General features: G+C 37.8%; 1 protein-coding gene across 13 annotated transcripts in view; it reads right to left on the minus strand.

Annotated features, from left to right (window-relative positions):
- The window catches only part of N4bp2 (NEDD4 binding protein 2), a 78,538-nt gene that overhangs the window by 19,543 nt on the left and 46,300 nt on the right, over positions 1–12,695 (minus strand). For 12 of the 13 annotated variants that reach the window (XM_085691851.2, XM_085691844.2, XM_085691847.2 and 9 more), the window contains 5 exons: positions 12,259–12,344; positions 11,893–11,938; positions 9,991–10,178; positions 6,687–6,805; positions 4,711–4,849 (listed from right to left, as the gene is read on the minus strand). In XM_085691851.2, the coding sequence (XP_085547977.2) occupies positions 4,711–4,849; positions 6,687–6,805; positions 9,991–10,178; positions 11,893–11,938; positions 12,259–12,344 (578 nt within the window). Of the gene's footprint in view, positions 1–4,710; positions 4,850–5,901; positions 6,019–6,686; positions 6,806–9,990; positions 10,179–11,892; positions 11,939–12,258; positions 12,345–12,695 lie in introns of those variants that run through there. The other variant, XM_085691853.2, reaches the window with a different exon arrangement.

Raw genomic sequence — 12,695 nt, forward strand, 5'->3', positions numbered from 1 at the left:
AAGGCTGTCCATTTTCTCCATATCTATTCAATATAGTACTCGAAATTCTAGTTAGAGCAATAAGACAACAAAGGGAGATCAAGGAGATACAAATTGAAAAGAAGTCAAACTTTTGCTATTTGCTGATGATATGATACTATACATAAGTGACCCCTCCCCCCCAAAAAAATCAGTAGCCTTTCTATATACAGATGATAAAAGGGTTGAGAAAGAAATCAGAGAAGCGTCACCCTTTACAATAGCCACAAATAACATAAAATATCTTGGGGTAACTCTAATCAAACAAGTTAAAGACCTGATGGTTTTGCCTTTAAGTCTTTGAAGAAAGAAACTGAAGAAAACATCAGAACACAGAAAGATCTCCCATTCTCTTGGATAGGCAATCTCTTGAATTAACATAGTAAAAATGGCAGTCTTACCAAAAGTAATCTACAGATTCAATGCAATACCCAGCAAAATTCTTCACAGAGCTTGAAAGGACAGTACTCAACTTCATATAGAAAAACAAAAATCCCAGGATAGCCAAAACAATCCTGTACAATACAGGAACTTCTGAAGGCATCGTAATTCCTGACTTCAAGCTCAACTATAGAGCTATAGTAATGAAAACAGCTTGGAATTGGCACAAAAACAGACAGGGGAACCAATGGAATTGAATAGAAGACCCTGATATCAATCCACACACCTATGAACACCAGATTTTTTTTAACAAAGAAGCTAAAACTATAAAGTGGAAAAAAGAAAGCATCTTTAACAAATAGTGCCGGCATAACCGGATATCAACATGTAGAAGAATGCAAACAGATCCACATCTATTGCCAAGTACAAAGCTCAAGCCCAAATGGATCAAAGACCTCAACATAAAGCCAGCTACACTGAACTTTGTGGAAGAGAAATTGGAAAGCAGCCTTGAATGCAGTGGCACAGGAGACCACTTCTTAAATGTAACATCAGTATCACAGACACTGAGAGCAACAATTAATACAAGGGACCTCCTGAAACTGAGAAGCTTCTGTAAAGCAAAGGACATGGTCAACAAGACAAAACGGCAGCCTACAGAATGAGAAAAGATCATCACCAAACCCACATCTAAGAGAAGACTGATCTCCAAATTATACAAAGAACTCAAGTAACTAGACATCAAATGACCAAATAATCCAATTTTAAAAATGAGGTACAGATCTAAAGAGAGAACTCTCAACAGAGGAATCTAAAATGGCTGAAAGACACTTAAGGAAATGTTCAACAACCTTAGTCATCAGAGAAATGCAAATCAAAACAACTCTGAGATACCATCAGGTGTTATGGATAACAGGAAAAAAGCTAAACAAAGGAAATTAGATTCACAGTTCTTGTTTTGAAAAGAAAAAAAGAGGAAGCACTGTGGGATAATGGTCTTGTCCCTGTAAAGATCTACAACTTGCACTGATTTAAAAGACCACTGACTGGCTAGTAGCCAGGCAGGACAACCCAACTATAGGCGGGGCAACCCAACTAGGAGAATTCTGGGAAGAGGAAAGGTTCAGTTGCCACCCAGACACAGAGGAAGCAAAACCAAAGTCCAATCGAAGAGTGGGAGGAGTGAAAATATGAGCAAAGAGGTCAAAACCATGATGGAAATACTCACTGAAACAGCTTACCTGACCTAATGGGAGTTCATCAATTCTGGCATGACAGGGAAGGAACCAGCATAGGACCAAACTAGGCCCTCTGAATGTGGGTGACAGTTGTATGGCTGGGGCAGATTGTGGGGCCACTAGCAGTGGGACCAGGACTTATACCTACTGCTTGTACTAGCTTTATGGAACCCATTCTCTTTGGAGAGATACCTTGCTCAGCCAAGATATAGTGGGGAGGGCCTTGATCCTTCCTCAAAGCAATATGCTAGACTTTGTTGACTCCCCATGGGAAGCCTTACCCTCTATGAGAAGTGATGATGGAGGGAACGGGAGGAGGGGAGGAAGTGAAATGATAGTTTCTTTAAATACATTTTTTAAAAAAGCAAGAAATCCTCTGGGGATTGATCCAGCTAAAGAACAAAGAGTACTCTCTCCCCAGTCCCAGTGCTGTATTGAATTTATGTAATAAATGCCCTTTAAAGAAAAAGAAAAAGAAAATGCTGCACTGAGAAAAGATACCAAGTCACTTGGCTAAGCATAGACAAGAATTATGGGTTAAGAGAAGTTGTAAGAGCTAGTTAATAATAAGACTATGATAATAAGCCGAACAGTTTATAGTTATTATAAGACTCTGTGTATTTCTTTGTGACTGAAAGACCAAGGTGGGAGAGAAACTTTCATTTATAATTTTATACCTGTCAAAATGGCCAAGTTCAAAAACTCCAATGATAGCTTATGCAGGAGAGGATGTGGAGTAAGGGGAACACTCCCCCATTGATGATAGGAGTGCAAACTTGTAGAGCTGTGGAAATCAGTGTAGGGATTTCTTAGAAAATTGGGAATCAATCTACATCAAGACCTAATAATACCACTCTTGGGCATATACCCAAAGGATGTACACTCATACCACAAGGACATTTGCTCAACTATGTTCATAGCAGCATTATTTGTAATAGCCAGAACCTAGAAACAACTTAGATGTCCCTCAACCAAAGAATGGTTAAGGAAAATGTAGTACATTTACACAATGGAGTACTACTCAGTGGTAAAAAAACAATGACATCTTGAAATTTGCAGGCAAATGGATGGAACTAGAAAAAGCCATCCTGAGTGAGATAACCCAAACCCATTAAAAAAGGAGGGGGAGGAGAGGAGGAAGAGGAAGAAGAAACGACGACAACAGAGGAGGAGAAGAAGGAGGAAGAGGAAAGAATACCTCATGTAGTTGGCATGACCAATAGTAAAAATCATAAATATGAGTCAGTTTCAACCTACCGTGAGCCACTGTGGTCAGTTAGAAAAATCCAGTAACCTTTTAGAAAAAAACCCTGTACCTATAATCTCAATAGCATGGAGGCCAAGCAATTTTACTGATAACAGTATAAGCTATTTAGTGAGATCCGCTCTCAGAATCCAAACATGGCAACAAAGTGTGTTTGTAATGTATACACCCACATGTGCATGTGATGTAATTATCCAACAGATCCTTAAAGAAGTTTCTAATGCAAAATACAAGATAATGAAAATAATAATTATTCAAACTGCCTATATGTTTTCCATTAAGGAAGAAAACTATTTTTTAAGATAATATTCTCAGTATATTCAAATGTCTTTAGAATATCAAAAACTAATGTTTAACAAATGAAACACAGAGATCTCTAAGCCAACTCAGTCTTCACAGATTCCTTTCTTCACTGTTTGCAAATAGTGATCTACGTCTTAGATTTATCTCTTTTGTTTGTTTTTTGTTTTGTTTTCCTTGTTTGTTTTTTTTTTTCAAGACACAGTTTCTCTATGTATCCCTGGCCATCCTGGAAATCGCTCTGTAGACCAGGCTGGCCTCGAACTCACAAAGATCCTCCTATCTCTGCTTCCTGAGTGTTCAGATTAAAGACATGTGCCACCCCTAGCGTCTTAGCTCTATCTTAAGAGATATAGGTTTCAATTCGCTTCTTTTGAAACTTTAAAAGTATTATGTCATACATGTCCTACTATGTAAGTTAGTAAACATTTTATGTGTATTCAAAATGAAAACTAAACAAAACCATAATTTTCAATACTCTAAAAAATGCTTTTATTAATATAATTATTTGATTGAGGTTACTTACTAGAATGTAACAACGTGGAAATTATCATTTCGCTTAGAAATATTACCAAGAATTGTATTTATAATGTACTCTATAAAACAATCTACAGTGTCACATAGGTTTAAAATCTTAAAGTCTACCACTTATTTATAGTAATACTATGCTGTGGGACAATAGTCTGTAGCCTGTCAATTGTATTTTAATAAAATGTTGATTGGTCAGTAGCCAGGCAGGTAGTATAAGTGAGACAACCAGACAGGAAGTAGAGGTGGAAAATGAGAACAGGAGAATTCTAGGAAGAAGAAAGCTTGGTCTACAGTCCTGATCTGGCCACAGAGCAAGCAAGATGTGACTACCTCACCGAAAAAGGTACCAAGCCACGTAGCTAACATAGACAAGAATAATGGGCTAATATAAGTTATAAGAGTTAATAAGAAGCCTGAGCTAATGGGCCAATCAGTTTATAACTAATGTAGACCTCTGTGTGATTTCTTCAGGACTTAACGACTGCGGGAACCAGACAGGACAGAAACCTCAGTCAACAATACTACAAAATAGTATATGAATTATATAACACACATATAATCTCTAATTGATAAAAATAAGGAAAGAAAGGTTTGCAAAAACTGATCAATACATAATTAACAGTTGGTTATATAATTTCCTCACTAATATTTTGCTTAGACCCTGAGACTGCAGAGAGTTGAAACAGACATCACCATGTTCTTCAAAAATTTAATTATGAGTCAGGCATGGCGGCCCACACCTTCAATCCCAGAGACATTCAGATCTCTGAGTTTAAAGCCAGAATGATCTACATAGAGAGTTCCAGGCTAGCCAGAGTTACACAGAGAAACCCTGTCTTGAAAACATACTCAGAGATCCACCAGCCTCTGTTTCCCAAGTGCTGGGACTAAAGGCATGAGCCACCACCACACGGCAACAAATCATATTTTCATATAAATTTATTTGCCAAAAGAGCACAAGATCCAATTCCTCCATACCTTCTTCTCTTTTGATTTCAGTGCAGTATGAGAAGTGATATTCTCATTTTGGTGACCGCATTCTTGAGCGACAACTGTTTTCACAGGGTCTCCTTCAAGAACACAGTTTAGAAACTGTACTGTGTGTTCCAGTGAATAGCTGTTTAAATATAATGTTAATAAAAGAAAATGAAAGTTCTGTGGTATAAATTCAAGCAATTTCTAAAAATATAAAAAATGGGCTGGAGAGATGGCTCAGTGGTTAAGAGCACTTGCTGCTTCTGAGGAGAACCCAGGTTTTCAAAACAGCATGCAACTTTAGTTCCAGAGGAGCTAATGCCTTCTAAGCCTTCTGTGAGCATCAGACACACAAGGAGTATACATATAGGCAAACACTCAGATACATAAAAAATATTTTTTAAAAAAAATTTTAAAGTGTAAGAAATTGCCTTATTTTAAGTTTTTAATATTGAAACCTAATGTACTTGAAGATTCAAGAAGAACCTCTAGGAAATCTCATAAAAATAATAATTGTGTCCTATTTTTTTTTTTAAAAGATAGATCTCACAATATAGCCCTGGTTGCTTTGGAACTTGCTACAAAGACCAGGCTGACCTGAACTCAGAGATTTGCCTACCTCTGCCTCCTTAATGCTGTCAAAAAAAATTTTAAATAATACTAAGGATAATAAATAATACTAAGGATCTTTTTTATTTTATTTGCATGTGTCTGTGCACCACATGCATGCCTGGTGCCTGCGTGGAGCATTGGGTTTCCTGGAACTGAAGTCACCCACCGTGTGGATGTTGAGAGCCACCATGTGGGTGTTACCAACCAAACCCTGGTCCTCAGAAGTACAGCTCTTACCACTGAGTCATATCTCTAGTCCACAACTTGCAAAGTTTTTAATAATAATAATAATAATGGGCAGGTACAATAGATCAACAGACAAAGATTCTTTCTGCCACACCTGATGCCCTGAGTTTGATTCCCAGGATTCACATGTTGAAAAGAAAGAGCCACGACTCACACATGACCTTCTGACCTTCACACTTACTGCTTGCATACACAATAAATAACTGAATGAATGAATAAGCAAAAAACTCAGGTATTTAGAAAAAATATGTTTAACCTAATTAAACACTACACAGTACACACATTCATAAAAACAATCTATGACTCATTAATATGCACATTTTTGTGTTTATATACCAGTCAAAATTAACTGAGCTGGGGATGTGGCCCAGTTAGTAGAGCACTTGTCTAACATGCAGGAAGTCCTGGGTTTCATCCCTGGAATTGTTTAGAACTGGCCATGAAGGCAGATACCTGTAATCAGAAAAAGGTCAGAAGTTCAAGGTCATCCTTAGCTATATGGCAAATTTAATGATAGCCTGGGGATGCATGAGACCATTAGTAGATTTTAATTTAAAAAAAAAAAAGATGTGTAAGGTCCTGGATTCAATCCCTAATATCAAAGTAGGAGGAGGGAGGTGGTAACATGATAACTCAGTTTCTTTGAATTATTTATTCTGGAGCCAGGCTTATATAGTGCATGCCTGTAGCCTCCATGCTGAGTTCCTGGATTTATCTGAGGCATATTAGCTGCATTGTTTCTTTTTTTTTATCATCTATATCCCCATAAATCTTTTGGGGAATTATAAAGTTTCAATTTCCTTCCAAAATCAAACACAGATAAAACACCCCCATGCCCATATTTATATTGTAACAAACTGAGCACCAAGAGGTTCTAGTTTAAAAATGAAAGCAAAGAACCGTCTGCTCCAGTCCCATGTTATCTGAGCAGGTTTCTCATGGTGAAAAGGTAACAAAAAAATTAAGGAAAAAAGAACAAGGAATACAAATGGCTAGAAATTTTCACTTTCTGTATATATTAAATCTAATAATTATTTAATCAGAAAAATAAACACGAGATTGTTTGGGATACACTTCCAGTCATTAGAGTAAAAATCACAGTCAGTCCATCTAGCACTCACTTGTGATCTTTGAAAATGTCCATCAGGAAATTTTGGTTAATGGCTGGAAATATTTTAAAGAGCTGCTTCTCCTTTAGTTTAGTGGCACAGTCTTTTTCAAACATAAGTGTCTCCCTTTTCTAAAACGAAACAGAAAAGAAATCACCCTGAAGATGAAATTTATAAGCCAGATAATACTGAACAAAAGTCTAATTAGTTTGCTGCAAAAACACCAACAATTTATAAGCAATCACAGCCTTTCCTCACCGATCAGAGGCGGAAGTTAGTAATGTAAGTATTCTTACACTACTTATTTATATCCCATTTTTGCCAAATATTCAAAGGTGCTCAGAAAGACACATAGTTCCATATATTCAGATACATACACAATCTCAAAACAGTCCACTATATGATATAACAAGGAGAAGCTACATATACAGCCATGAACCATGTAACGGTGCTTCAGTAAATGAGGACCCTCATATTGATTGGTATATGCTGTACCATACAGCTTAAGGCCATCTAGGCTGGTGTAAATACACTATGATATCCATACAACCAGTCACCTAATGATGCTTATTTGGGACATTATTCATCATTAATCAGTATAACTGTCTATTAAAAAATAGGATATAAATAAATGAAGTCAAAGATTAGAGAAAATAAAGGCAAGAATACAGGATAAAGCTAGCAAAGAAAATTAGTATATAAATCCATGCCATAAAATCCTGTAGAGTTGCTACAAATTTAGTTCTGAGCCCCCTTAGTGGCCAAAGCAAAAGGGAAAGAAACGTTCTCAGTGTCCATAAATTTAAAACAAACCAGTTACTCAGGAGAAGTACAGCTTTCTGGTACTGAAACCTGAGAGAAATGTCTCCCCTGAGTCCTCATTAAGGAATACTGTGTGCTGCTGTGAACGTCCTCACAAATACATTCTCCTCAATGGGCAGAAACTACAATGTATAAATGTTGTAAGTTCAGGTTGACAGGAAACCTTATAGCTCCTAATTACTTAAAACTTTTTCACAAATACATTTACTCAAAAATAACCGATGTGTATTAGTATTTTTCACAATCCATGAAGCTGCTACCCAGAGCAGTACTCCAGCCAGGTAGAGCTGCACACACCTATAACACTGGGAGTTCAAGGACAGTCTGGGCTGTATGTTGAGATCCTAGCACAAAAAGTTAAAATATAAATAAATAAATAAATAAATAAATAAAACTGTCAGACTAAATAAACTTTCTAAAATCCATTCTTTCTCTGCCCGCCCACCCCATCTACGGAATGCACTGCATGCTTCTCTCTTTCTACCTCTTCCGTTTAGACAGGCTCTTCACAGTGATCTTCCTATCTCCACCCCCAAAAGCAGGTCCTAGCACACTAAAATTTTAAAGAACTCTTTACAACGGTGTTGGGAGATAAGAACTCAAGTATTCATGCTTGGCAGCAAATATTCTTACTCAATGAACCATCTTCCTAGTCCCTAGAATTCTTCCAAATTCTAAACTAAGATTATGATAAAGATTCTTAAATTAGCCAGGGAATAATGGTGCATGCCTTTAATTCTAGCACTTGGGAGGCAGAGGCAGGTGTATCTTTGTGAGTTTCAGGCCAGTCTGGTCTACAAGGGTTAGTTTCAGGACAGGCCCTAAAGCTACAGAGAAACCCTGTCTCAAAAAACCAAGAGTTCTAACAGAAACTATGAGTTCTAACATCAATGAACTATAAACTTAAGATCTCATCATCCTACAATTAATGTTCATGTTTTAGTCCTTAATATATATGATGTCTGCTTTGTTATTTCTTTTTTCTAGAGCTATACAAAAAAGTGTTTTTTCCTTGGAATAGTGAAAAGAAAACATCAAGAAATTCCCTTACTGAGGCTTCATCTAAAGTGAGGATTCCTAAAAAAATATTCTTTGGACCAAGTTGTCTACTTTTCTCACATAGCTCTGGCTGTCCTAGAACTCACACTGTAGACAAGGCTGTCCTTGAACTCAGAGATACGCCTGCCTCTGCCTCCTAGAGTGCCAGAATTAAAGGTGTGTGCCACTGCCACCCAGTTCTTGTCTACTTTCTGTTACCCAATTTGTTTAAAAAAAGGAAAGGAAAAATTACTGACAGAAAAAAAATGCATTAAATTGTAAAGTCAAAAGACATTCATTTGTTAACTACTAAAAAGATTATGAGGCAGGTCAGAAACAAAAGGTAAGTTTCAGTGATAGAAATGGCATTCCAGCAAAACTATTACATTATTCAAGCCTAAAATCAGGCTTTCCTATTTCTTTTAAGAGATGGCTCAGAGGTTAAGAGCACTGGCTGCTCTTTCGGGGGTCCTGAGTTCAATTCCCAGCAATCACATGGTGGCTCACAGCCATCTGTAATGGGGTCTGGTGCCCCCTTCTGGCATGCAGGCACACATGCCAACAGAACACTATACATAGAGAATCCATTTCTCCAGCCTACTACACATAAATTAAGAAGGCTATCTGAAACCACAGTAAAACTGTAAGATACTACTTGAAGCTACTTTACACACGGGTGTGATGGCAGGAACTTACAAAGAACACCTTCGCTGCTCCGGCACCTAGTGCTGTGCACTGCAGCCAGACACACAATGAAGTGGGAATACACCTTGGTCCCCACTTAAGAATCACTTTGCCCTTAACTGGACTAAGTATTTTTTAACTGGACTAAGTATTTTACTTTTTAAATTCTTTAGTTCTCACTTTCAAAATTAAAAAAGAAAAGAAATATGAAAAGTTGAAAAGAAATATGAAAGAATCAAATAAACCAATGGCTTCAAATAAGTACACTGAAGTAAAGAGCAAAAAGTAAATCAGATTTAAAATAAAATTTCTATTTGAACTCTAGTTGAAGAGTAGAAGGAAGAAAACTGAATTGTAATACAAATTCTGAAGCTTCTGAATTTTTTCTCTAAATTTTATTATTTTAAAATTTAAAGATAGGCACATCCTTAAAAAGCGATACAATTATTGTTACTAAATAATGTATGACACCATCTCAAAGTGAAAGATTTCATATTTTTCTATAAGTATAAGATTACAGAAGTAAATGTTAAAAACTAACAATAATAGAGCTTGCAAACTCATACTTAGCATAGAAGACCTGTGTATGTCAGAGTACTAACTAGCAGGAAACAAAGCCTCACCCAGATTCTACTTAAAATATTTTTCAGTTTTAATACTGGCTTGAGACAGGTTAAATATGAAGTCCAGAGCAGGAGACACAGAATTAAATGAAAATCACATGCTAAACAACACCGCAGAGACCACAGATTAGTATCGTGCCAACCCATACCAAATCATGTTTCTCCTGTAAGGCGATTTCTTCTGACATTATTTCTCGCAGTGAAACTTTTTTTGTCTGAGTGTTCCAGGGATCCGGTGTTTCGGGTGCCGCTAAAGTCTTCAATAACTTTTTGCCAGTTTTCTGAGATGATTTTTGTTCAGAATTATCAAGAACAGCAGGTCCAGTCAGCAAAGGATCTATAAGAATAATAAAGTGGTGTAATATTTTCAGCAATTGATGTACAAATTAAATATTAGTCACAAGACAAAAGAAACATGAGATTTTGAAATCCTTTTCAGCTTCTAAATATAATACGACTGAAATTTCAAAATAAATCTTCATATAACTACAAGCAAGAAATGATAATATAGGAATATTTCAAATGAGCAATGATCGAGGTGTAACTAGAAATCAGCTCAGTGCTTCCCATTCTTTTCTGTCACTTTGACTCCCTCCCTCCTCAGCAAAACAGTGCTGGAAGCGTAAATGCTGGGTAGTGAGCAACTGGGAGAGCTCCGCTTAAGCCCGCTCTTCTGTTCAAAGACCTCAGAAAAGCAATATGCTGACAAATATTAACAGACCAGAGGCATATTATAAATACGGAGCAAATTATGCTGAAAATAAGGGACAATCCACAAAGTTCATAGTGATAGGCGTCACCAACTAACCCTTCAACATCTCCAGGGTACAGACACTCTGCTCCAGCCCCATCTCTCCGGGGTACAGACACACTCTGCTCCAGCCCCGTCTCTCCAGGGTACAGACACACTCTGCTCCAGCCCCATCTCTCCGTCTCTCCGGGGTACAGACACACTCTGCTCCAGCCCCATCTCTCCGGGGTACAGACACACTCTGCTCCAGCCCCATCTCTCCGGGGTACAGACACACTCTCTCTACTCCAGTGTTGTCTCTCTGGGCAGTGAAGAAACTGTAGTTGCTGCAGGCACTTCCATTATTCAACTACACTATAGTTTAGTAACTTCTACCTTCAGTCAGCTTTATCTCTTTTTAAATATTTGTATTAATTCTTTGAAAATTTCATAGATTGTTTAGATCATATTCACCCGCCTCCCCCATCTCATCCAAGACCCACTCCCCATCCCAGATGGACCAAACTTTATGTCTTTCACTTTTTTAAAGTCCACAACCCTTACAAGAGAGGCCTATACTCTTAGGGGTGTGGCCAGTGTTCTCTCTTGAAGCTGCATGTCCCAGGTCTGAAAAAAAGTGGAGCCCAAGGTCTTCAACCGGAAGCTTCCCGCCTTGTTGCAGGGCAGAGTGCACAACAGAAGCACTAACAGTGCTTCATGATAAAAGGAAGCCTTCTCACCAAACCTGCCATGACAGACACCACTGGAGACGAGACTGTTTAAGAAGCCATCTGGAGGGGACTGGAGAGATGGCTCAATGGTTAAGAGCACTGGCTGCTCTTCCAAAGGTCCTGAGTTCAGTGAGTAAAGGTACCCACTGCCAAACCTAACAACCTGAGTTCAAGCCCCAGGACCCATGGTAGAGACACCTACAAACTGTCCTCTGAACTGTATACATACATACATACACACACACCATCATGCACACACATCACACACACATACACCATCACACACACAAAACTTTTTTGATATAATTTTAGAAATCCTTGGGTACCCTATTTTGTGGAAGCACATTGAAAATGAGCTAAGACATGCATGCACACTTGAGTCAGTGGTGGTAGAGCACACTTTTAATCCCAGAACTGGGAGACAAAAGTAGGCAGATCTCCAAATTCAAGGCCAGCCTGGTCTACAGAGGGAGTTCCAGGACAGCCAGTGTTTACACAGAGAAACCTGTCTTAAAAGACAAAACGAAACAAAACGGTACACTCCATATTTCAACTTCAAGACAAAGTGAAAGCCAGAATATGTACTTTACCTTGCACGCACTTGCCACAAGACACCTCCTCCTGTCTCTGCCGCTCCTGCACACAAAGGCAGAGCAAAGATTGGCAAAGGGCGGGGCACTGGGAAACAAAGCTACAAAGTTATAGCAGCTTTCTCTAGAAATCAGTTCTTCTCATGCACTATAAGTCGTTATTAAAATTAAGTAAAACAATAAAACTATATAAGTGAAATTACTAAGAATAGCTACATGTATATAAATCTCTGATTTTTAAGATTTTCACTGTTTTTAAAAATTTCGTGCATGTATTTAAATCTGCATGTGGGTACATATATTTAAGTCTGCATATGTGCAAAATAAACACAGGGAGCCAGCTCTTCATACAAGGAAGCTACCAACCATTACAGAATCTCTCCATTTCTCATGAATCACTTTAGCCAGATTCAGATCTATATGAACCACACAATCCTCAACTGTTAGAGAGCCTTGTGAAGGGAAGAAAAAGAGAAAAACACAACCGTTACTCATCATACATTTGCAGAGAACACACTCAACTATCATACGCATAAACCAAATATTGTCACCATCACTACCACATCCCCATTTACATCGTGTTTTTATGTTCTGTCATTGTTTTCATATGTAGCTGGTACACACACAAAGCTTCGTGACAAATCTACTTAGGTTCCTCTCAGCTCCATACATTCCTTTAGCTGAGATTTCCATAACTGTGTTCTAGGAAATTACTTCCTGCCTTAAATCTATCTGAAATAAGACCAAAAGGCACAAAGATCACTTCTGCAAATAAATGTGAAGTGAATACTGGAGAAAACTTC

Source organism: Myodes glareolus, chromosome 8, assembly GCF_982192425.1.
Source record: "Myodes glareolus chromosome 8, mMyoGla1.1, whole genome shotgun sequence".
In the NCBI taxonomy this organism is placed as follows: domain Eukaryota; kingdom Metazoa; phylum Chordata; class Mammalia; order Rodentia; family Cricetidae; genus Myodes; species Myodes glareolus.